At 42.3% G+C, this 26,783-nt stretch overlaps 2 protein-coding genes across 4 annotated transcripts in view; both read left to right on the top strand.

The window, feature by feature from the left end:
- WDFY1 (WD repeat and FYVE domain containing 1) overlaps positions 1–8,934 on the top strand; it is a 41,418-nt gene extending 32,484 nt beyond the window's left edge. The window contains exons 9-12 of the mRNA XM_048863783.2: positions 1,466–1,567; positions 2,730–2,860; positions 3,674–3,782; positions 5,541–8,934. Coding sequence (XP_048719740.1) covers positions 1,466–1,567; positions 2,730–2,860; positions 3,674–3,782; positions 5,541–5,600 — 402 coding nt within the window. The 3' untranslated portion in view covers positions 5,601–8,934. The remainder of the gene's footprint in view (positions 1–1,465; positions 1,568–2,729; positions 2,861–3,673; positions 3,783–5,540) is intronic.
- Positions 8,935–24,463: 15,529 nt separating this feature from the next.
- Positions 24,464–26,783, top strand: part of AP1S3 (adaptor related protein complex 1 subunit sigma 3) — a 58,394-nt gene continuing 56,074 nt past the window's right edge. For 2 of the 3 annotated variants that reach the window (XR_012669896.1, XM_075132223.1), the window contains exon 1: positions 26,528–26,599. Coding sequence is in view for 2 of the 3 variants with exons in the window: in XM_075132223.1 (XP_074988324.1) it covers positions 26,543–26,599 (57 nt within the window). In the remaining variant the exon portion in view is untranslated. Of the gene's footprint in view, positions 24,569–26,527; positions 26,600–26,783 lie in introns of those variants that run through there. The other variant, XM_048864892.2, reaches the window with a different exon arrangement.

Below are 26,783 nucleotides of genomic sequence, written 5' to 3' on the forward strand. Positions count from 1 at the left end.
TGGCAGCATGGAGAGGAAATTCCCAAAACTAGCGGCATAGATTTTAGTGGGAGTTTGGATTAAACTTTGGTAGTTTTTAATAATGTATTATCCGTTGGTTTGTACTATACTTCTGTAATGGCTTATCTATTTTCTGCCATTAAATGGAGATTGAGAAATGAGAAACAGAAGCCACTGAACCAATAGTGGGAACCCAAATGGGCAGGAGATGAAAACAATGGCCCCTGAAACTGTCATCACGCCATTATTGAAATGGAGACAGTCTTTCATTTTCAATATTCACTCACTCTTAATTGACTTGTTGTCCATCAAGAATTTGCTACTCTTTTACTGATGCATCTATTTTAGGAAGGTCCACCAATGTGATGGAAAAAGGAATGTTAATGGATGTCACTTACTGTGTAGTCTATTGAGAGAGAGCATTATGGAATGTGGAGAGACTGAATCAGCAGTCAGTGTGGGTAGTCATGGTTATTCTGAAATTTGAGATGGGAAGTGATTCACCACAGAACAATAAGATGCCCAAGAGAATAGAAAAAGAGACAAGTGCAATACTGCAGTGGTGTGAAATTTAAGGGCGTTAAACTAACCTTGAAATAGCTTTCAGGGTATATGGTCCTTATCAGATGCATGGGAATATTTACCCAACACATAAGGAGGTGCCCTAGAACTATTCTGTATCATCCCACAAAAGTACCTTACTAAAAAGTGCAAGTATTAACTTCAGAGTTATGCTTTGAATACTCTGCTATAGCACACTAATATCTGAGAATGTTAGTACTACTTAGCGTATCTATATCTCGCATCATCCAGAGAGCCCAATATAGTCAAGCATTATTTCCGGATAAGGAAGCAGAGGCATGTATATACTTAGAGTGAGGGCAAAGGGTTGGGGGTTGCAGCTGATAAGTTTTCTTAATTGCTTCAAATGCTACAGCCCCAGGAAAAGGACATGATGAGAATGACAGCTTCTGAGGGAGTAATTGATTCACTGTAGAGTTTCTGTATCTTAGATTACTTTGTAGCCATTCTGAATCGTCCTGGCAGCAAGACCCGGGGGTCTACAACCCCAGCAGCAATCCAGTAATTCAGATGCATCTTAGCAGGTTTTCTCATTAGGGCAGGAACAAGAAATGCTGTGGGGTAAAAACTGTGTGAGAGAAGAGCATAAAGATCTTTGTAACAGATAACTATAATTATGACTCTGCCTTCTGCACACAGCTCAGCACTGAATTCTCAAGTTGCTTTTAGAGTGTGGCCAACTTTCGCACTGAATGTGAAGCAATTCATATTTTCTTGTGTATTGTTTGTAATGTCCATAGCTGATAGAGGGGGCTTCTCTTGAAATGTATTTAAATTTCACTATATATCTTCATTTGAAAACAAAAATGAAAACCCGAGCTGTTCATAACCTTGCTGATTTTGAACATGTGCTAAGAGTATTTATTTCTCCCTCCCCCACTAGGCTCCTCAGTGGTTAGAAAGTGATTCTTGTCAGAAATGTGAACAGCCTTTCTTCTGGAATATAAAGCAGATGTGGGACACAAAGACACTAGGGTTGAGACAGGTGAGGATGTGGTTGTAAATCATTCATGGTGCTGTTCATTGTGTAAAGAATTTGGTGTCAGTGGTGTTCTAGCTTTATACCTGACTTGCTGTTCAGCACTTCTAAACTTCATCTCCAATCCGTTTTTGAAAAGGAAAAAATGAGTAGAAAGACATACTATAAAGCAGCAGAGGTCATTGGCGTCTGCGTTGCTAGCAAAGTGTTGTGAATCAGGAAATCTCAACTTGGTGCTGAGAAGTTACCAAGTACAGTGAAAAAAAGCATTAAATTGGGTTGTCCTGTGTGGGAATAATGGGGTTAAAAAAAAGTAAAACCTGTTTTGCGCACAAGTGTGCATATAAGAAAGAGCTACAGTTAGTAAATACTGAATGCACAAAATGGCCTACAATCTTATACTGGCAAATTACTACCAAAATGTCAGCCTTAAATTGAGCACCTTACGGTGTGCTGAAGCGCTAGTGGCCTTGCCCTCCTTCAGTTACGCCAGAGTGTGAATCTCTTGTAAATGTTGAAAGGAACTTTCACCTCCTAAATGTTCCAGGAGAAATCCACTCATGCTCATGCCCCTCTTCCCCCCCCCCCCCAACCCTTGATGATAGTGAAGGCAAGAGTGTAAAGAACATCTTTCATTTTGTAAGGCACTTGCCCTCAGATCCCTTGGAGAAAAGGGATGTAGAGCAGGGGATCTCAAACTGGGGGTTGAGATGGTAATTCCATGTAATTACCTCAGGGGGTCACGAGGTAATTACATGGCGGGGGGTGGGGTTGTGATCTGTCAGCCTCCACCCCAAACCCTGCTTTGCCTCCAGCATTTATAATGATGTTAAATTAAAAAAAACAAAAACACTTTTTTGTATGTTTATGGGGAGGGGGGTCACACTTAGAGGGTTGCTGTGTGAAAGGGTTCACCAGTACAAAAGTATGAGAACCACTGTGTAGAGTATATGGGTAAAATCCTGTCTCTATTGGAAGTCAGTGGCAAAATTCCCTGGGGCTGGCATATAACCCAGGGATTCTTGGACCTTGGTTACAACTGGTTTTGAAAGGTAACTATCATAGGATGTTACATAATTTCTTTGGTCATCCCTCCTGATTATTTGGGAGTTCTCAAGTAGCGCTTCATGTCCTGAAATGTCCATCTTATTTTAATTCTTCTTTGAAGCATCACTGCAGAAAATGTGGTCAAGCAGTGTGTGGCAAGTGCAGCACTAAGCGGTCCAGCTACCCAATCATGGGCTTTGAGTTCCAGGTCCGTGTCTGTGACTCTTGCTTTGAGTCAATCAAAGATGAAGAGTGAGTATGCTTAAAGATCTGATGTTGTTCCATTACTGACTTTATACACTAAAGGCTGAAACTTTTGGAGGAACCTAACTGGTAGCTTTTAAGTTCTCTGGTTACAATTCTGGCAGCTCTGGCTCATCTGTTTGTAATCAGCCTTTTATTAAATGTCAGAAACTACATACCATGTTTATAATCAATATGTAAATAAGGAACTCTTACTTATGTATCCGATACCTTCAAGTTCTAATGTGCAGCCTTCTCACAGGAAAGAATATACATAAGTTACCAGCGTGGAAATATTATTGACTTCTGTCTTTCACAAGGCAGCAAACATTGATGCCTCACAGTCAGGTTAACTTGCTTGTATTACATTGGTGGTTCTTTTGGGGCTTCTTTGCACACATTTTGAAGGGGAGGGGGGTGGGGAGAAGAGGGGCAGCAGCCACTTGCTTAATCTAGTAGCCAATACAGCTGGAAGAAAAGTTGAGAAGCTTGTTGGAAAGTAGACTTTACAGCTGTTAAATGTTAGAAGTAAAGAACTGTATTCTCTACCATGTTCCTGTTTTCCTTTGTGTTGTGTTTTGAGGGACTTCCAAATATCAAGTGGGAGCCCAGGTAAGCACGTGTCACTCCTATAATTTAGTGTACTCTGGGCAGAGCTTACTGATTATTTCATTGTCATGTAGGTAGGCGATGTTGTCAGGTCTGACTTATTAGCTTTTCAGAAATTTCCCTGTAAATGCTTTATTTGGTATTGCTGCAATGACACCATCCAGTTTTAATGTCTAATAGATGGTTTTTATTTAAGCTGTTTTCTTTTACTAGTCGTACTTCCCTGGCAACCTTTCATGAAGGAAAACACAACATTTCCCACATGTCTATGGACATTTCTAGGGGACTAATGGTGACCTGTGGAAGTGATCGGATTGTGAAGGTAGGATTTCTCTTCTCTGCAGGTTATATAACTTGCTTTTTTACTTTGGGTTTTACAATATTAAATAGCTTATGCACTCAGTTAAGGTGACACTTTCTTTTGCCTTTCCTAGTGGTTGCAAACACTTAATCAAGCTGGCAGTTTGATGCTTTGTGGACAGGAAGAGTTAAGCTTGAGTCAAAAACTTAGCAGTACTTGATTATTGTAGTGAAGGACAAAGACTTTCTAATAATCGATTCCACTACTACTGTCATTCAGCCTCTATATGGTGAATATGCCGGAAATCCCCATGAATTAAAAGGACTGTATAGTTTGAGTAACAGTGTCTGTAAAGCACCATACATTAAGGAGATATTTGGTCCCTGCTCCCAAGGAATCTGAAATCAAAGGGTTCTGTGGTGCAAAACAATCCTATTGAAGCTCAATGGGGAACTACTCAGGTCGCTGAGGTTTGAAGGACTTTCCCTAAATTATATTATAGTTTGTTTGTTTTGCACATGGTCAAAGTATGAAGTTTCTACAGGTAACTGGGCTCTTCACAAACCCCAAGAGGGATGGATGTGCCTTATTCAGAGTTCCCTATAATCGGTGACCTCCTAGAGATCATCCAGTCTCTTAGTGAAACTGTTTTCAGACGCGTACTAATCTGATTAAGATATTAAATTAACTGCCATTTAGAGTCTGAGGCTTCCAAATGAGAAACTTAATCTGAGCCATCTCTTGCTGATAGCGTACATTCAGCAAAGGGGTTTGTCAGCACATGCCCAAGGACTTGCATTTTAAAATGCTTTGCCTTAATACCCCTTGTGTCACTCCATTTGAGATGACTGTAGAGGAAATTAAATGTCTGGATGCTGTTTTGGGATTTAACTGTGGAACAGTGACTGCTTCAGGCTCACAAATATCAGATACTCTATTTGAGAAGTAAAGATTGTATTTCAGCACTGCATCTTGAGGAATCTCTGTGTACAATTGCCATGATGCAAACATTATATTAGTGTTGCCTGTTTGGTATTCCATCTTCCATCTGACACTACCAACTTCCTACTGTCTGATACCTATCTTCATTTCCCCCTGTTCTCATGTCTCACTATGCTTTGTCTCATCACTACTGTGGCTGGCTGAGCAGATGAGAGAGGATCTTGACAGTGCCAGTATGTTTGCCTAGTGCTTGCAGGTATATCCTGGAGTGTTGGAAAGCCTGGAACACTTCTGTAACACACATTAGAGAAAGCAAGTGGAATGCAATAAGCAGCAATTCAGAGCACTGCTCATATAACCCTTGGGCAACATGCCCTATTTTTGGCTCTAATGCAGTGATACTCAATTTCCTTAAGTCATAAAATCTTTTGATAATATGCTATACTGTGGTTATACTTCCTGCAAATACTAGTAATGAAACAGCCCAGTAACTTTTATACTCTTTCATAAGTCTGTGTGTAGGGAAAAACAGTTTTGACTTTGGAAACCCTCTTCATTTAATGTTCTGTAGCTCTGTAACAATGTGCTGTGCAAGCTAGAATCCTTTCTTCAAACATAGTTTGGCTATGTTGGTTCACAAGGCTAGTATAATTTTTAGAAGGTGATCAAGCTGAAAATAAACAGTGCTATTTCAAAATCCTGTTGAATGCTGATTTTTTTTTTTTTAGGGCATATTGTTACTCTAATCTTTTTGGCTACATGTGTAAGTCTTTATACTCTTGATTTTAATACTATATGATATGCTGAGTAGTTCCCCACATGTTGTTTTTCTTATAGATATGGGACATGACGCCAGTAGTTGGTTGCAGCCTTGCAACCAGCTTCTCCTCACACTGACCTAGGACCTGACAGGTTCATGCACCTTATGTACAGCAACATACACCGAATGAATGAAATCCCTCCTAGGAATATCGTCACAAAAGCACTGATTGCTGGATCCTTTTTCTCTTGCTCTTCCAGGATGGACAGTCACCTTTGTAGAGCAAAGCTCTTCTATAGGCTTCAGTGGGAATCACCTTGATACAGAAATGCAATTTCCCAGCCTGTTGATGTAACATAAAATGGCTTACCTGCAACGTGACACTGCGATAAAAGGATCTGTCATAACTTGGTTTACATGTAGTGTTAACAATGTGCTTTCTCTGCTGAAATATCTTGTACAGTAGCTAAAGGATTACCAGAGTAAAATGCGTTTAGTTTTTTCAGGTTTGTGCAAATAATAAATAACTTACTGTCCCTTCCAATAAGCAGTCCCCCACTGAACTCTTTGTCTGGTGTGCAGCTGTTTAGGCTGCCTCCAAAAGGAGTATTGGTTATAACTTTGGAAGAAGGAAAGACTTACTTATTTTTTTAAGCAATGTTTGAATAAAGGGGCAGGTGTTCCCTCTCTGTTGGAGTGGCAGTAAGAGTAAATGCTTGACATGAGAGATCCTGATCTACTGGCTTTCTTGGAGTGTTGTCTGCAAATTCAGTTATTGGTAAAACTACTTTAAAATAATCTGTTCTGTTCAGATAGCTTGAGAGTTTCTGTAAATAATCCCAGGCTCTTAGACATGCTGAAACTATATTTATTCCCTCTTCTTGGCTAACGTATAATGAGTGAACTTTTGTAGCTTTTATTTAGTGGATAAGCTGCACATTCTCAATAGTGAAGGTAGCCCATGATATGTCACAAAACATATGCTCATTCAGTATGTTTACAGTGCTGTTAAAATGGGGGCTATGCAAGCCTGTTGTCTTAGTCATCGCTAAAATAAAAAGCCCCTCCTACATTAATGAACTAATTTTTTATGTGGAAAAGCTTAGTTCCCCATTTATCATGAAGAAACTATATGTAGCTATAGCATTAACTTAATTACCACCTTGTCTTTGTTTTGAAGAAAAATTAATGTTAAACATTTCTAAAATTTCTCTTCTGAAGCAATAACTATGAAGATACAAAATATTTCTTGGGAATAGTTGGCCTGAGTGCAGATGAGGGCTGTTAATCTTAAATGCTATGTGCAGTGGTGGTCCTTGCTGTTATACGCTGAGTGAGGCAGTCTGACATTTTCATGGATTGCATGATTCCAGCTGGCAGTTAGGGAAATATTTCCCTTGTACGTTGCTCTGTCAAGTACATGAATTACCTATGTTCCATAAATGTTAGCATATATGTAATGCCATAAGGTTGTCTTACAAGAGCTTATTAAACAGTTTGAAAATGAAATTCATTTAACTTTATCATGATGTACCATGGAGTCGCAAAGGAGATGGGAGTTTGTTGGATTTTCACAAAAGCTGATGTTACAGTGTGTTATGTAGTGAGGGAAGAAATATGTGCAAGTCAGCTCTTTCTGCTGCCATTGGAAGTGACGTGCTCATTCTTGCAGAAAAATTGATGAGCTATTGGAAAGAACTGCGATTTTAGCCTTGCAGCAACAACCAAGTGGTGCTATTGTCACTGCTGAATTAAAATCATTGTCATATACTTTTGATACAAAAATTTTGCATTTATAGCCTGCTATAGCTAGTGTATGCTAATATCATGGGACTGTAATGCGTCATGATCTTACTCAGTTTTCATTTCAAAAACAATAAGATGGTAGATTCCATGCTACTAAATACTATCTCTGGTATATTCTTGATTCACATATTTTGGAACTGGCTTTATGACTTACCATTTTATGGGCCCTCTCCAGAAATATTTTGCTAAAGGATTTTTTTTAACTTGATATTTCCTAATTCTTCATACTTCACATAGCTTCCCTCAGAAACTGGCATCAGGCTAGTGTTTGATTGTATTATCCACTTAAATTTGAAATCTGAATGAGTAAACGCTAATTTAGAGCTTTTGGCAAGTCTGTATTAGGAAGAGATACATTTGGGGGCCTGATTTCAATGATCTGAAACTGTATTGAAAGGAATATGTTGAATGTTTTACATTTGAAGAGTTACATTAATTAGTTCCATTCCTTGCTACCTGATGGAAGGTTTTAGTTTTGGAAAGACTTCTGTTTTCAAGTTATATGAAATATCATGTGTGCCAGAAAGGACCTGAAGTTAGGTAATGAGCTAATGTAAATCAGGGAGGAAACTGACATTTGGTTTTTTTTTTTTTCACACACATGTTGGATCAAACTCTTTTGTTCCAATCACCTGGTTTAAGAGTAAAGATTAACAATAAGAGATCTGTGAAAACATTCTTCTCCATGTTTCTCTCTACCCTAAAAAACCAAGATGGGTTATGTATTTACAATCCTTTTAATCAATATCTTATTTAGATTAAATTGCAGCAAAAATAAAACTTGGGGAGGTTTGGAGCCACACTGTAAGTTCTGTGCCCCAAAGATTTGGGAGTGGGGACGCACACCTCCTATTAACATGAACAGGAGCTATGTGCCTGCCTCGGGAAATTAAACTATGTAGATTTGATAATGAACTGTATGATTAAACGCTAGCTGATTTAATTTCAGTCTGTCCCCTATCCCAATCTATACTACTGGGATTGCCCCTTTCCAGCAAAAAAAGAGCTAGTACCTGCTAGCATCAGCTTCTTTGGATGTTCTCTTGCAAAACAGATTGTCAATTTGGCTATCTAGCACCTCTCCCATATTTAGCATTTAACTTTTTCCCCTTCCCTGTGGATAATTCCCCCATCCGTGGCAATCATATTAAGGTTTTACCACTAGATAATCTAGAATCTGCTACATAGCTTTTAAATTTAACAAATATATTTTCTATAATAAATATATGAAATTAACATAGTTATAGCATCACTTAGATATAACAAGGTGATTATGGCTGGCAAAACACCAGCTGGTCACAAAAATAAACCTTGAGATTTAACAAACTAATAATGCACTGAAGGATATATTGCTTGTGTAAAAACACCTAACCTATTTTTGAAGAAATATACTGTTTTGTGCAATTTAAAATACAATAACTATTACAGTGAGTTCAAATGTGCAATTATTCAGGAGATTTATTTTGAAGCATTACCAATTTCTTTTGTATGGCCTTTTTTCATTGGAGCAAAGGGTACCATTAATGTATTGTAAGTTCTTTACCAGCTGTGTTTCTACAAAATACTGTACTCCACATGGTTTAGAGATGCTAGATAAATCTTGCTCCCTCTTTGGATTTTTAACTTCGAATACATGTATAATAAAATTTCTTGATAGTCACTTAATTTATTCTGATGACCCATCTTCAGTTGGTCTTCATTGTTGCAGCAAATATTGGTAAATAAACTACACACAGTGTTCTTGTGAATAGGGGTGGATTAAAGCAGGATCCAAGCTTTTGGCTGGAAGGCATCCTTTAGATCCACAGTTAGAATCAGATGATTTGTAAAGGAGCCCCATAACCAGAGACTAGCACACATTGGCAGGATGGAGCCTGTAGCACCACTGAGCAGCTGGCACTGCAGAGTGGAGTGTTTTGAGAACAGACTTCTCCCTCCCTACCCACTCACTTCTGTTGTCCAGTTAAGCCAGAAGAGGAGAACACCTTCTCCTTGCCCCTAATGGAGTTGCTTCATTATACCATGCTGGGAGATCTTGCTTATTAATTAGCTTACTGTCAAGAAAAGAGCCTTTCCAAACGTTGGAGAGAAGGCTCAAATCATGTGCATCCCTTTTGTATCAAGTATATGGGGGAGGGGAAAGCATTGCACTTCCGTTAGATTTCAAATTATTTTAAAGGATATTAGTTTTGACGTCACTTACAATGTCAGATTTTAAGCCCCCTTGATTTGAAATGCATGGAATGGTGGTCAATCTCTTCCATAGCTGGATTCCCCTTCCTTTTAGCAATATGGGTCACGATCCCCTGACACTTGTTAATGACCCCCAGGTTGAGAATTCTCTCCCGACAGCTTTGTGTACTGAAGCATTTACCAGAATGGGTAGTGTTAAAGGCTTGAGGGTTCTTTCCTACGTGAAATGTAGCCAAGCTCTCTACTCTGTTGGTATTCAGTGCATAAGATGCAATCAGACTAAGCCTGAGGACCCTACATTTTTATTTTATGCTGTTTCAGAGGAACAGCCGTGTTAGTCTGTATTTGCAAAAAGAAAAGGAGTACTTGTGGCACCTTAGAGACTAACCAATTTATTTGAGCATGAGCTTTCGTGAGCTACAGCTCACTTCATCAGATGTATACCGTGGAAACTGCAGCAGACTTTATATACACACAGAGAATATGAAACAATACCTCCTCCCACCCCACTGTCCTGCTGGTAATAGCTTATCTAAAGTGATCAACAGGTGGGCCATTTCCAGCACAAATCCAGGTTTTCTCACCCTCCACCCCCCCCACACAAATTCACTCTCCTGCTGGTGCTAGCCCATCCAAAGTGACAACTCTTTACATAATCAAGTCGGGCTATTTCCTGCATAGATCCAGGTTTTCTCACATCCCCCCCACCCCCATACACACACAAACTCACTCTCCTGCTGGTAATAGCTCATCTAAACTGACCACTCTCCAAGTTTAAATCCAAGTTAAACCAGAACATCTGGGGGGGGGGGGGTAGGAAAAAACAAGAGGAAACAGGCTACCTTGCATAATGACTTAGCCACTCCCAGTCTCTATTTAAGCCTAAATTAATAGTATCCAATTTGCAAATGAATTCCAATTCAGCAGTTTCTCGCTGGAGTCTGGATTTGAAGTTTTTTTTGTTTTAAGATAGCGACCTTCATGTCTGTGATTGCGTGACCAGAGAGATTGAAGTGTTCTCCAACTGGTTTATGAATGTTACAATTCTTGACATCTGATTTGTGTCCATTTATTCTTTTACGTAGAGACTGTCCAGTTTGACCAATGTACATGGCAGAGGGGCATTGCTGGCACATGATAGCATATATCACATTGGTGGATGTGCAGGTGAACGAGCCTCTGATAGTGTGGCTGATGTTATTAGGCCCTGTGATGGTGTCCCCTGAATAGATATGTGGGCACAATTGGCAACGGGCTTTGTTGCAAGGATAAGTTCCTGGGTTAGTGGTTCTGTTGTGTGGTATGTGGTTGTTGGTGAGTATTTGCTTCAGGTTGCGGGGCTGTCTGTAGGCAAGGACTGGCCTGTCTCCCAAGACTTGTGAGAGTGTTGGGTCATCCTTTAGGATAGGTTGTAGATCCTTAATAATGCGCTGGAGGGGTTTTAGTTGGGGGCTGAAGGTGACCGCTAGTGGCGTTCTGTTATTTTCTTTGTTAGGCCTGTCCTGTAGTAGGTAACTTCTGGGAACTCTTCTGGCTCTATCAATCTGTTTCTTTACTTCTGCAGGTGGGTATTGTAGTTGTAAGAAAGCTTGACAGAGATCTTGTAGGTGTTTTGCTCCAACCCCTCAGACAGAGACAAACACCTACAAGATCTCTGTCAAGCTTTCTTACAACTACAATACCCACCTGCAGAAGTAAAGAAACAGATTGATAGAGCCAGAAGTTACCTACTACAGGACAGGCCTAACAAAGAAAATAACAGAACGCCACTAGCGGTCACCTTCAGCCCCCAACTAAAACCCCTCCAGCGCATTATTAAGGATCTACAACCTATCCTAAAGGATGACCCAACACTCTCACAAGTCTTGGGAGACAGGCCAGTCCTTGCCTACAGACAGCCCCGCAACCTGAAGCAAATACTCACCAACAACCACATACCACACAACAGAACCACTAACCCAGGAACTTATCCTTGCAACAAAGCCCGTTGCCAATTGTGCCCACATATCTATTCAGGGGACACCATCACAGGGCCTAATAACATCAGCCACACTATCAGAGGCTCGTTCACCTGCACATCCACCAATGTGATATATGCTATCATGTGCCAGCAATGCCCCTCTGCCATGTACATTGGTCAAACTGGACAGTCTCTATGTAAAAGAATAAATGGACACAAATCAGATGTCAAGAATTATAACATTCATAAACCAGTTGGAGAACACTTCAATCTCTCTGGTCACGCAATCACAGACATGAAGGTCGCTATCTTAAAACAAAAAAACTTCCAATCCAGACTCCAGCGAGAAACTGCTGAATTGGAATTCATTTGCAAATTGGATACTATTAATTTAGGCTTAAATAGAGACTGGGAGTGGCTAAGTCATTATGCAAGGTAGCCTGTTTCCTCTTGTTTTTTCCTACCCCCCCCCCCCCCCCAGATGTTCTGGTTTAACTTGGATTTAAACTTGGAGAGTGGTCAGTTTAGATGAGCTATTACCAGCAGGAGAGTGAGTTTGTGTGTGTATGGGGGTGGGGGGGATGTGAGAAAACCTGGATCTATGCAGGAAATAGCCCGACTTGATTATGTAAAGAGTTGTCACTTTGGATGGGCTAGCACCAGCAGGAGAGTGAATTTGTGGGGGGGGGGGGGTGGAGGGTGAGAAAACCTGGATTTGTGCTGGAAATGGCCCACCTGTTGATCACTTTAGATAAGCTATTACCAGCAGGACAGTGGGGTGGGAGGAGGTATTGTTTCATATTCTCTGTGTGTATATAAAGTCTGCTGCAGTTTCCACGGTATACATCTGATGAAGTGAGCTGTAGCTCACGAAAGCTCATGCTCAAATAAATTGGTTAGTCTCTAAGGTGCCACAAGTACTCCTTTTTTTTTATTTTTTTTATTTTATGCTGTATCGTTCTTCCTGTTGGTTCTGAGAAGAATCTTTTTAACCATGCAATACAGTACCTCTAATGTTTCATCAACAAGACTATTAAATAAAATGACCATGATTATGATTTCTATTACTTTCTCCCCACCCTATGCGAGAACAATATTGATAGGTCCTGCAGCAGCTCTGGGCTGTATGCAAACATGTCTTTGCTCTTTTTCAGTTCAATAGGGAAAAAAAATTGCCTGAGAACATAAGGTCAGCTCCCACCTCAGCCTTTCTGTAAATTATATTTCAGCTAATGTGAGCTTATTTAACGAGATCTACGGTAACCTCTGCTTGCCATGTCGTAAGGTAAGTTTGTGTTTTGTTTGTAAATGTGGTCATACTTTTTAAAGTACCTTGATCTGACATTTCAGTGCTAAGCTTTCAGGTTCCACCCTCACCATATATTATTGCAAAAAGTTTAGTACTTTGGTGTGTGAAATAGCCCATCAGGCATAGCCTTAAAAGAAATACATACTTAGAATACCAACACTCGTCCCAAACAGGATTCTAAATTACAGCCACTTTCCCCTTGTGCACTAAATAGGTTATGTTCTGTCATATCCACCACCAACCAACTTTAGAAAAGAGTTCTTCAAAAAAAATTTATTTTTACAAAATTTAAAAAAATCCTAGATAAAGACCGGCTTAGTTAATCATGAGAAGTAATTTTCATGTATCTGAACTCTACAGAAAACAGCAAATCACTGCCAACTTACTCAAATGACTATAGTAGCGCTGCCCTAAAAACAATGATGAGATGCCTGCTCTTTTATTAACTCTGTCCTCTGAGGATTTCTCCTAGATGTTAGGGGAATATCAGCTGCAGCAATCAATCACAGTAAGTCCTTCATAGGACCTGTACTGAAGGTGGCTTCATAACTGCATATATACTAGAAGTTCAGCTGAGTGGCAGAGAGAAGCCCACAAGTGGTTTGGCATGGGCTGACCCCCACCAGGGCCACTGTGTGCAAACTCCTGTTTTCTTCAAGTTCATCTGTAAGTATCTGCTTGAAAAATGTGTACACAGGTATCTACACGATCCCAGAGAAAAAGGTGGAGTTGAAACCCCTCTGACAATCTGGCCCTAAATCTCACTTTTTATGGAGAACATTGAACAATAAGGTGACATTATTTTTAGGAAACATCCTATGTTGCCCTGAATATTCTTGTTTTGAATACATCCATTGATTTGTGCTCCTCCCAGCACATCACTGGATCAGGATCCTAGTTCGCAGCAGCTAAGAGATGAAATTGAAGCCACTTCTCCCCCTCTGAAATGTCCTAGACTACAGAATATAACCTCCAACTGTAGTCCTTTTGCCTTTTTCATGATGTCGTGTATTGAACCTTTATGTTTCAGGAAAAGATAAAGCCAAGAATGGAACCTAGATCTTAAATCCATGGCCAGTGCCCTATCCCCTGCACCACACACCTCATTAAATGAAGTCCTCAAGGATATAGCCTCACTGGGTCCTGGAGCCTGGACTCCAGTCTGAGCCTGAACATCATCTACAGGGCAGTTATATAGCCCTGGAGCCTGAGCCCCAGTCAGTTGATGCAGGCCAGCTGCAGGTGTTTTATTACAGGGCAGACATACCCTAAGGCTAAGTGACTCTAAAATCTGTCTTTCTCTCTAAAGGCACTATACTAAGCAGAAGCTGTGCTCTCCATCTGAATTTCCTTTAGTCGTCCATGTGTGTAGTCAGCATGGACTTCCTATATTTCTCCACCCCTACATTTTTTTTTACCAGCTTTTATAACATTTGAATTCCCACAGAAAAGCAGAGCCAGACTGTGATTTACACTCCATGTGATTGTATTGATTTCAGTGAGATTGTATGGTTTGTAAATGGACAATTTAACCCATTGCATCGTTCACTGAACAGATAGCATGTGTTCCCTGTAACTAGCTGTTACAACTTTCTTGTTAAGTTCTGTCAGTCAATTTTTGTTTTCAAACTGGCCAGTACTCAAGGACTGTCAATAATGCTTTTTGGAAAAGAGAGCAGTTTCACTGCATCTGTATGTACCCAATGCAAAAAATAAAAATCTCATTGATTGTAACATTTCCTCAGTCTCTTATGTACATTCATTCCATCCTTCCTCTGAAGTGCCTTATAATAGCCCTCTTGAATAAATTTGTCACTAGCATTAGCAGCTCTTAAGACCTCACATAGTGAAGTAAGCTGATATCTGCCCTCAAAGTGAGGGAAAGGACATGGAAGTGGATAAAAAGTGTGTTTTGACTTTACCACTACATTTTCATTGACATACAGAAGATCCCATGGCACCTACTTTAATAAGAATACATAGCACCTATAGCAGCATGGCTCTTCCTGTAGAGAAGGACATTAGCTTGGCGTCCTAAAACCTTAATCTGGCTTTAAGATTAAAATGTTCTACTGCCAGTACCATGTGCATGCAGCATTAAAGGAAACTGTTGAATGTGGGTATGGTGGTGTTACCAGGTTTTCCCATACTTTGGGGTATGCTCACTTATTAGGGTTACTCTTCAGGGTGGGGGGCGGTTCTGTATTTCTATCAATGTACTGCTTGTGTCACTTATGTTCTCATACAGACCTCTACTTTTTCCTGCTCTATGTTCCCTCCCAGTGGAGTTGTCCTGCAGGACTTAGGTTCCCTATAGGGCTGGGTTCTTCCAGCCCCAGAATCAGCTGCATGTGCACACACTCCAACCCACCCACCCACACACCAGAGAGCATCTGAGAGGACTGGGTTAATCCGTACTCCCAAGCTGACCCCTTGTATGCCCCTGGACTCAATAGGCTGGATCAAACAGCACCTCCAAGCTGTCACCCTCATATGCTATGGGCATGAAAGTTATTTATTGACAGGTAATAACCATACAAGGGGAGCTAAACAAAACAGATTTAAATATTATAACTTAAATTTGATTATAAAAGTCAGGTTTACAAAACTATAACTGATCACAGAAGTCAGGGTCAGAAGGCTAGACTGAGAGCTCATTGGGTTCTCACCAGTCTGTGAAACTTGAATCGATTGGGGGTCCCAGGTGGTGGTGGTGGTAGCTGAGGGTCTGGAGTGCTGGAGCCAGGCAGAGCCACCACAATCAGTCAGGAGAAGATGATCCAACAGAACTGATGCAGATGTTGGATCCAGGCATCAGAACACCTACATGAGCGTGGGTAGGGGTTTTTGTAGGGAAAGAACAATGGTTCAAGGGAGAACACTAGATTTGTTTATGGGTAAACTGAGGGCTCAAGGGAGTATACCAAAGTTGTTTTGTTCAGGCTAGACAATAGGAACTGATTTTTCCTGACTGTGGGTGGTGGTCCTTCAAGGGAGCTCGCAATGCAATTAGGCAGCTTCAATATTTTGGATACCAATAAAGGATTTATTACTAGAATTGGTCTGATAACTACTGAGCTGGGTGTGTGTAGGTGTGGGTTCATTAACATCAGGAGCAGAGATTCTCCCAACCCATCCCCATCATTATGCAGTGATTCCCTGCTTTTCAGGTCCTAGGGCTCAGTGCGGTTCTTGCCTTGGAATCTCTGTTCTCCATTCTATATGCTAATAGGGATGCCTCTCTCTCCTATCTTCAATGCAAATGAGGCTAGGGGAGTTCCCTTAATCCTGTCACCCTTGTCCAGGAGGTTTAGGTGTGTTTTCCACTGCCTTTTCATTGCTTTTTGTAAGTCTGTCTTCTGAGTGGCTTTGGTTCAAGCAGAGGCCGTGGTGGAGGCTGCTGGGAAGGTCTTTTGTGAGTCAGACAGGCGGACGCTGTGCCTTGGTTCCCCAGGAACACACAGCTGAAAGGTAACAGTGTAAAGCAAGGGTGCCCAGCCTCTTTCTGGTCCAGCTTTCAGTGTGAGGGATAGGAGTGTGGTACCCATCTGCCAAGTCACTTCACACAGCTGCAGTTCTGCTGAGTAACAATCTTGCATTTCTGACCACTCCTTTCTGCCAGTTCTCTTCCAATTGTGTCCTTTCGGTTGCATTTTTGTCTCTCCTCTATGATGCCATGGTCTGGGGCATCCATCGTTGGCTCACAAGCACATGCTCCTGCAGCTTAACAGGGCAGAGATCTTGGAGCTGTTCCTGTGACTGGCTGAACTAAGGATGGGTGGGGCAGCTAGGATAGAAGGGTACATGCCTTTCAAGAAGTCACTTGCTGGTTTTGCCCACAACTGCAAAAGCATTATTCCATTAGCAGGGGCAGGTCCAGCATCCCTGCAGCGTTCTTCACCCTTTCCTATTCATCTCTTCTCTGTCATCCCATGATGGAAAACAATACTGCAAAGGCACCTGCCTGCAACGTCGCTGACCTTAAACCTTTAGTTAGTTAGGCTATGGCCCCCAGTCCTTGCAATCTTGCTACCTGCTATTGGCAGGGAGGACATATGGCCACTGTACTGCCCACTCAACTGGGAAGGCAGCCTCAACCCCCCACTTACCACTGAAACTACTCTTCTGTGAAAGTGCATTTATATCTTATATATGGCATTAAAGCCTAATGTGGTACTCACCATTGCCTATCTAAACTAGCTCCTGCCCAAGTTGTTATATATTAGTGGGTTTGGAAACTACCAGTTAATTTCCATGCTACTGGTGGAGACTATCTGTTAAGGGTCTATTTGTTGCTTAGGGAAAACTAAATTTAAAATGTATTCTTCTAGACCTGATCTAGTAAAGTGAGGCAAGGTGGCTCTAGCACATTCACTCCAATCTCCAAACTTACTTTGTGAAGGGTACTGGAGGGTAAAGATGTGCTTATGCTTACACTGCAGTTACAAGTGTAATTGCAGCTGCTAGCTTTGATCTAGCTCGCCTGCTAAAATTGGCTGTGAAAAGGTGGCAGCATAACGGAAGTTCTGTATGGTCTGCCTGGGCCCTTTTGAGTATGTAGTCATGTTGCTAGTACACACTGAAGCCCACGTCATTGTGTCTTCACTGTTTTTTTGCCATGCTAGCTAGATTAAAGCTAGCGAGGGTATGTCTACCCAGACTGCAAATCATACAATGTAGATGTAGCCTATACATAATAAAATATTGTAGTCCTCTAAACAAACACAACTGATTTTGCTTACCTTGTGCTGAATGCTTCACGGGTTGCAAAGAGCATAATTCACATCCATTATTCTCCCATTACCAGCAGTTAGCAAGCACAGGACACGACAAAGGAGTGAAAGAGATCAGTGAGGAAAAGTGTGTGTGAAGGGGAGGTAGGGACTACACCAGGGAGAAAGGACTGTGAAAAGGAGAGCAAGGGTTCAGTTTGAGCAAGCAGAAAGCCTGCCATAATGGAGCTACGGGGCAGATTGCTCTAGATTTTGAAGTGGGAAGGCAATCGATGGATACTGTGGTTATTAGTCAAAGTGAACACAAGAGGGCTCCAATAACACATTTTGACTGAGGAAAATGGAGCTCAGTCTGAAACTTTCCTGAATGCCCCATCAATATTCTTCTGCTCTTAGCATTTTATTCCTTTCTCTAGCTGTAGAGAACTATTCTGCATACTTGGAAGTACCTAAAAATATCATTAAGCTCAGTATAGATTATAATTACTGCAAATTTGATCACATTTTTTCTATGATGTTAGGGCTACTTCATGCACATCCCATCCGTGGCAGTACTTGTACCAAAACCTACATCACCATGGCCAGGGTATGATGCTATATGTGATTTATAGAACACAATCTTCTTCTAGCTTTGATCTGTGAAGAAATCAAATCTTGCCTGCAAATGATTTAAAAGTGAGCAAGCAAAATACAGGGAGAAATTGGTATGTAGAAGTAGAGATACCTGTCTTGTAACTAGGGTACCAAATAGCAAATGTGAAAAATCAGGACAGGGGTTAGGGGGGTGAATAGGCGCCTATAAAAGACAAAGCCCCGAATATTGGGACTGACCCTATAAAATTGGGACATCTGGTCACCCTTGTAATCAAGAGGAAAAAGTGATCAATCTAGGAACAAAACGTAATTAGTAAGTAACTCCTTCTGTTGAATTTAGATCGATTTTTTTTTTAAATGAGGTTTAGTATAAAGTAGACTCTCCCTCTCATCTTTCCCCTCCTCCCCCAAAAAAACTCTGCACAGGCCTCATACAAAAGCATGTGGGGTGTGATTCATCATGTTGGATCATATTAAAGAAGTTCTGTATTAAAATCACAAATGAGTTTGATTCCCCATAGTTTAAATTCCAGGGTATTACTAATTAAGAGGTCTCTTGGTTTTTGGTACTGTTTCTCTCCCTCTATGTGTTAAACTTGCAAGCTGCTAATTGCGTTAGTACATTCTAAGACAGAGTCTGTTCTCAAAGCAATTCTTTGTAATAACAACTACTCACACAGAGAGAGACTCAAAACAATACTCTGTAACAACAGAAACAGCACCCAGAGACTCCCTGCCTTTTTGTTGTATTTATCTTGCTTTGTTAACAATTGTGATTAAAATAGAGATAGAGGATGTATGTGGATGGATGCTTGGTGTGGATAATAACTGAATGATCAGGGAGGTGCCAGCCTAAGAATCCAGTGTCCATTGGCTGAAGAAGGCATCAAGTGGAAATAACCAGAGGACCCTCCGGAGGGCAGACTGGAATCCACCCAACAGCCTCAAGGATGGGAGAACCAAAGAACAAGATAACATCTAGCAGCACGGAGCTGTCAGGAATGTGCTATCTGCTGATTGATTCAGCAACAGCATGATGAAGCAATTCCCATAGACTAGCATAGGAAGAAATTCCTATAAAAATGGACTCTAGAAAGTGAGAACTTCGGGGGTCTGATTCTGCAAACCAACTTCCAGGAGCATCAGATGAGCATATGACAAGACCCTGCTCCCTCCTCATGTCCAGGCCACCTGGCCAGTGGCTTGGCATGAGCAACTCTAAGGCTGGTAACTATAACAACCTTGCAGAACCTGTGTGTGTGTGCATGTGTGTATGAATGAATGTGTGAATAAATACGAGATTGAATGGAATGTTATAGCTATAACTAACTGCTTACTATGATTCTTTCTGTATTCACAATAAAAGTGGTATTTTGCCTTTTCCACTTTAATAAGATCATGCTGGTTTTTATTTTATTGGTATAACAATCAGCCTGAACTCTTTAGTCTACTATGAGCTATTTATCCTAACTATTCCATAGTTGTGTACCTTTGAGAGAATCTGAACCTAGATGGTTTGAAGTCAGCCTATAGCTACCATTGGCTAGAATTAATATAATAGGCAAATGTTCCGCCACATTTGTTGTGGTTGAAGTAGATTTATCCAGGGCCTTTGCTTGCCAGGGCCAGGGCTTGCTGCTTCTCAAAAGGGAACAAGAATGTTCTATTTTGTCCACTTATTTCCTGCTACCTTTTTACATAACAGCTGCTCTTCATTTCCTTTCAGCTGTGACCTGGCATGGATTCATCCATTATGTTGGAAATGTACAAAAATATAGTTTCCCAGCTAATTATCAAATATGTATATCTTTGCTTACAATGGCCATGATTATGCCATGAGCTCTGAATCCATGTGAAACCTCCTAAAGTTAATAGACCCTTGTATGAAGCTTGTAAGGAATGGGACCCCATGTGTCCAGATCTTCTGACCTTCCACCATGACAAAATCAGTGCCTTATGACAGCACCTAGGCTGTCAGTAATAAACCATGCAATCTGGTAGCATTATCAAACTCATTAGAGTCCCAGCCCTGGACACCAGAGGCCCTCTTATGCCATCAATTGTGTATGCACAACTCCCCCTGAAATTGTTGCACTGCCAAGCAAGACACTGACTTCCATTGTGAATGTGACTGTTGACATGTGCAAAGGTGAAATTACAGGTTTTTTTCCCCTCTGTGTAATGGTGATAACCATCAGTAGCTTGTTTAGGAAGTTTGTAAGTGACATTCAGTTAGATGATTTATTGCAAGATTATGCACACCCACAAGTAAACAGTTATCTCCAGCTTCTAGTTGGCTGTTAGCCAGAGGTTAACACTTGTTTGATTTTTAATATCATTGACTTAAATGGGTACATATCTTGGCATGATTACTGTATCTGCAAATACCTCTGAACCTCTGTTGCCAAATTATTACCTCCATAAACCTGCTAGATCAGCCCTCAAGAATAAATAATTAGGAAAGCTGGTGCCAGGCAATGAACATGTGATACGTACCTGTTGGTTGTGTTTTCCTTTTCTCCCTGCTCCCTTTCTTTTTCTTATGCAATATTTGCATAAATTCAGATACTGTGAACCAATGTACCTGAACTCCTATGCCTAAACTAATTTAGGTCTTTGTTTTAAAAAAAATAAAATTATTGATACATGATTGTCACACAAAAATAGATACTACGGTGACAGACAGCAGACTAAAACACTAGGGTAGATTGGATGTGAGTACATGAAAGAGTATGTTTTTTGTGACCATAGCTTAAAATGTTCAGTTTTTAATACTTAATCCATTAAAGAAACAGGAAGACTGATTTCTGATTGTTAGGTTTACCTTTGCTAGAGAGCTGTAGAGCTCTTTATTTGCAGTAGTGTTTTCTTTGACTCATTCAAACCTACATTAAAATAAAGAAGTGTAGGGGTAGTCATTTTTTATTTCTGAATTTTTTTAAATTTCAAAACTTGGAATATTTTCTATTAAATTTTAGCAAAATTATTTTCCTGTTTGACCAACTGTAGAGCTAGTCATTTTTTTCAAAGTAAATTTCATTCTTGAAATTTTTGAAAAGGGGATTTCAAATAGTTTTTTTTAACAAATGATAGCTGATTTTTCAAATTTAAAAGTGGAGAAAAATTTCTAAAACTACTTTTGTAAGATGTTTTCTTTTTTATGAGCAGCTCTTATAAACAGGAACTTCTTCAGCTACAAAGGGATATCAAAGGCAAGTTGCACCTACCCTGGGCCAAACTGTCTCCTCTGCTACACCCAGGGCTGTCCTTAGGCATACAAGGCTGTGTATGGCACCTCTCTTCTCCTACCCCTCGCTGATGCTGGGCTGGAAGACTTCTCCCCGACCCCAACCCTGCCCCATCCCTCGCTCATTCCTCAGCTGGCTGGAGCCCAGAGCAGCACAGCTGGTCACTGGCGGTGTGGCGGCCCGGTCCATCGCCACCCAGAATGGAGTCCCTCCTTGGATCTACCTGCCTGTGTCACTCGGTCTCCAGCGGGGGCTGGGCCGGGGTCAGGACAGGAGGAGCAAAACTTTGACATGAGTCAGCCAGTGCGGGGGAAAGCTGGGACGAGTGGGGAAAGGATGGGGACACTTAAAGTAACAGTGTGATCACTATCTCACACTTCCCTAACTCATACACACCCTCTCACAGACAGACTGGCTCTCACACCCACATACACTCTGCCTCTCACCAGTCACAGTCCTCCAAAACAGATTGTCTCACACACACACTGTCTCACACTCCCCAACACACACTCTGTCACACAGTCTCTCTCTCACACACACACATACACTTGTATTATTGTTGTTATTACGGTTTGGTACTTCCCTCAAAATGGTCATGGAAGGCCAGGAGTGGCTCGGGGGTGCAGGAGGGCTATGGACTCCGGGAAGATGTAGCCCCCATGTGACAGCCCAAAGCCTGCCTTGAGCCACCACTGCAGTATCTCTTACCTACAAAGCTCCGTGTGTGTCAGCAATGAGAGGAGTTCTGGGGGTCTGTAGACAGGGGTGGTGGCTGTGCCCCTCGACACACTGGGGTCAGTGGTGCCGGCTGGGGACTGCCTTTAGTGGAATATAGGGGCACCAATTTAATAATACTGCGTAGGGCACCATAAATCCTAAGGACAGCCCTGGCTACACCTATGCAACTGCCCAGGGAGTTTAGTGGGAATTACATGCTTTTATTGGAGACAATTTGCCCGTTGCTAAGCATAATTAAGAATAACTAATGCCTTTGCCCTTTCAAAGACTGAAGAAGGGAATTTATTAAGTGTGAGCTGTGGCTGACATGTGACATCAGTAGGTAACTTTCTACACTCCTCCATATTTATCTGTTATTCTCAATTATATGGGGATGAACAAGACCTGGGATTTGGACACTCAAGCCTTAAAACCTCTCTGTATAATGGGCCTGAGCCAGATACTGAATATGAATCCCCAAAGCATGGAAAGGCTGCAGTTTGTGGGATGGGGCCCATCTTTTTGAAGACACATGGAGTAAATGACTGGTGTATCAGGGCTACCCTAAATCTCCACCCAAAATCAATAAATACAGAAGTTAGGCTTTCTATTCCCAGTCTCATGCTACTATAATTAGGTATTTCAGTACATGCAAGACATAAAATCTCCCTAATGAGATCCATGGCAATTGAATGAAAAGCCTTAAGCCTAGATTCTGGGGCTTTGATTCAGACCTTTAGCAATTTTAAAGAGCCACCATCCAGGCCTCAAATTTAGGTTGCTTGTGTTTTGAAAAAACATAAAGACGTATAGGTATAGAAATATTGTCATGATTTTTTCTATAAAAGATACTGAAAATAGTTTATCTGGAATTTTTTGTTTGGATTTATATATTTCCCAACATTGCACCTTTGTACAAATGCCTGAGAACCAGAAATCAAAACTAGGTACCACAGAGTTCCAAGAGCAAGCAAGCAAATGGTAAATTGGATTTAAAATCTTTAACTTTTAATAATTAACCTGCTCTTAGTACAGATGTAGAGAAAGTTATTTGTTTGCGGTTTTACCTTGGCATTACCACTCAAGTCCAAGTTTTGTTTTCTTTTTCAAACATCTCTCACTGAGACAATGCATGACCTACCATCACTGCATTTTTATCAGGTCTTTTGAACTTGGTATCACTTCAGTTAGTCACTATGATCTTTCCACTGAGACTGCAAAAGCTCCATTTGAGCCATTATGTTCTCAGTGGAACTACAGGAGATACTGCCTGAGGTTACTCAATATGCTGGAAGTTCACCAAGCCTCGGTGTAGCTTGATAAATCCTCAACATAGAGATTGCAGCATGAGTTTAATGCCAAATCAGTATTGCCCTGCTGCGAGCGCTCTCACCTCTGGACTAAATGTCCACAGGTTCAAGTTGCAAATCAGCACTCTTACTCAATCTTCATGTTGAGAGGTTTCAGAGTAGCAGCCATGTTAGTCTGTATTCGCAAAAAGAAAAGGAATACTTGTGGCACCTTAGAGACTAACCAATTTATTTGAGCATAAGCTTTCCTGAGCTACAGCTCACTTCATCGCCTTACAGTACTAGAGTAAGGCAGGCTTCACCATCCTTCTCATTAGACACTAAATTGAGATAACTTCTGCCCACCTCTGGTAACTATCTAAATGGAGATGAAAGATCCAAACCAACCAAAACAACAGGCAGGGGGGTGTAATCTTGGTGGCTTCACCAGCCTTCTCTCTCTCTCACTAAAACAGGTTCTCGGTCCTGATTCGGTAACGTTCTTCAGCGGGTGCTTAACTTTAAGCATGAGTAGTCCCACTGAAACCAACAGAACTTCTCGGCTGTCTTTGCTGAACTGGAGTCTTCTCCAAGAGATATGCGAGGGGTAGAGATGGGAACAAGAGCCCGGAATCTTGACTCCCCCACCCTCCTCCTCATTCATCTGTCCTGTTGCGCCTGGTGACGGCTGGGAACGCCAAGCAGTGGGAAATCCAGGTGCCTAGAATATGCTAAGAACAGTTTCAGTCTAGCCTGCCTATCTGCCACTGTTTGTGTGCTTGGGTATTTTGTAAATGTAACTGGTTAACCTGTGCGTGAATTTCACTCGGGCGCTTATATACAGTAACAGGACACAGCTTGCCTTGTCTATTTCTATGCTGCATGTTGGGTCCGCCTGCTGGCCTCGTGGTGCAAGTGGGAAATCCCTGGAGACTGGGAGCAGCTACCCGCGCCCGCGCCCGCGCCCCGGGAGCGCCCATCCCCGCCACCCGGCGCAGCGCGGGGGGCGGCGGCTGGCCGGCGGGGCTCGCCCGGCAGGTGCTCGCCGCTCCCCCTGGCGCTGGGGCGGGGCCCGCCGACGGGCTGTTCCGGCGCCAGGTGCCCGGCCCCTCCCGAGGGCTGCCCGGCGCAGGTGAAGGCGGGGCGGAGTCGCTTTCGGTGTCGGGCATTGTGGGAAGGCAGGATGGGCGGCGGGGAGCGCACCTGGCACTGAGGGGGGAGGGAGCCGGGGCGAGCCGCCCGGAGCAGGGACCATGGTGAGTCGGGGGCGCGGGCTCTAGGGCGGTTTGAGGGGCCCGAGGAGCCGCCAGGCAGCGAGCCCCGGCCGCGGCGGGCACTGGGTGCCGGGAACTTGCTCCCGGCCAGCCGGGCTGGGGCCGCTCCGGCTGGCTCCTTGTCGTGCCGCCCCTGGCCCAGACACCTTCCCGCGCTCAGCCTGGCAGGGCCCGCCCTGGGGAGAGCCCCCTCCCCTCAGGCAGGGGTTCGGCCACACGGCCCTGGGAGCCTCCCGCCACTGTTCAGGCTGGGCCGGGATAAAATCCGGTTTTGCGGGGCTGGGGGCAACATCTGAAAGAGAGGCTGCCCGCTCCCTCCTCCCCCGTGACCCCAGAGGGGAGGCTGGCGAGATCCTGCCTGGGGCACGTACTCCAGTGGGCAGGGCTGGGCCCCGCTCTGGGCACTTCCAGCAGGCCTATAGGCTGGCTGTGCTACTGGGGTTTGGCCCCTCGGGTCACCACACCGCTCTCTGAAGCATGGTCCTGGGTGGCACGGCCACCTTGCGCACAGGCTCATAACGCCGCTCGGGGGGGCTGTCGCAAATGGGCCCTGGGCAAGTGACCCCTTCTGTGCCCCAGGCCTGTAGGTGGGTGACCTGTCCGCTTCCCCTCTTGTACTCTACCCCAGTGCTTAGAGCTTAAATCACTTCACCCACCCCTGCAGCACAATCCCCACAGAGGGTGACTTCTAACATGGTAGAGAACATCATATTTCTGTGACATCTACTTCTGTTTCCTTGTACTCTGTAGATCATGGGCTTTCAAGCAGACAGGCCGTGGTACTGTCTTTCTTTGCCTTTCAGTTTTGTGGCTACCTATGCTTTTGCATGTTATAGGCTTGCAACATCTACCACTTCCCTTCTAAGGGCTGCTCTAGAGGCAGAGTTCCATTGGTTTCACTTTAGGGCTCATTTTAAACTGACTTGGTTCAACTGGTGCAAAAGGCTATATGGACACACTTACTTTGGTTTAAATTAGGCTTATTATAATTGACCTTAAGTCAATTAGGAACCTGTTTAAGCTAAATTGAAATAAGTGTTTAAACTGGGGTTTAAACAGGGGTTTAAACTGGTTTAACTAAACCAGAGCAGGTTTGTGTGTAGGCCAAACCTAAGGCCTCAGTTTTCTAAGATGTTCTGTGCCCATGAATAGATTCATTGAGGCAAAATGTTGTTGTGTAGTCGGGGCCTAAGACACTCCATTCAAATTTGACCAGATAAATATTGTGAAAACCTAAGACAAACAGAAATGTTTGCATGGCACTTAAAGTATAAAACAATCCAGTGGAAACAGGTCTTTTAAACAATTATTCATTAACAGTCTCCACAGTGCAAACATTCAGCATAGGTACTAATTAGCATATAAGGCCCTGAAAGTGAACCAGATACTGAACAAAAGTGAAATTGACTAGCTTACGCCTGGTCTATAGTAGAAAATCAAATTGGTGTAGCCACATCACTCAAGGGTGTGAATAATCCACAGTTCTGAGTGGTGTAATTAAGCTAACCTAACCCCTAGTATAAGAGCTCTAGATCAATGGAAGGGAATTCTTCCCTTGACCTAATTACTGCCTCTTGGGGAGGTGGATTAGGTACGCCAAGGGAAGAACCCCTCCCGCTGGTGTAGCGAATGTCTACACCGTAGTGTAGTGGTGCAGCTGTGCCGCTGTAGTATTTAAGTGTAGCCATACCCTTATTTTCACACTGAGAGAAATGGGGAAAAAAAGGTAATTCAGATGTTCAAAATTCCAGTTTTAATAATCTGAGCTGTTTTTAGACACAGGAAAAATGTACATTTAAAGAAATCCAATTTTTACATCAACAGTGTTCAGTATTGCTACCTCCAAGTGTTTTAAAAGAATAAATCAGTCCCCCTCCCAAATAATGAGATTTTTAAAAGATAATACATTTTGTGTTCTTTTTATTTGCCTTCCCTCTCTTCCCACCAATCCCTACAATGTATTACCTTTCTGATCGCCGCTTGAGGTCAGCTGACTCCGTCATTCCCATAAGTGTAAGTAAAACTCGAGCTTGTACTTGACATTGAAAGTCAACAAACTTGGGCTTTGCCTGACCAACATGGAAAGCTGATTCCAGAGTCTCCCTGATCTATGCACTTCAAAAATGCTCTATAAGCACGGTATGTAGCATAACTTCAATTCATGCCATGAAGGTCACTCTGTTCTGCCCAACTATTA

Source organism: Caretta caretta, chromosome 9 (assembly GCF_965140235.1).
Source record: "Caretta caretta isolate rCarCar2 chromosome 9, rCarCar1.hap1, whole genome shotgun sequence".
In the NCBI taxonomy this organism is placed as follows: domain Eukaryota; kingdom Metazoa; phylum Chordata; order Testudines; family Cheloniidae; genus Caretta; species Caretta caretta.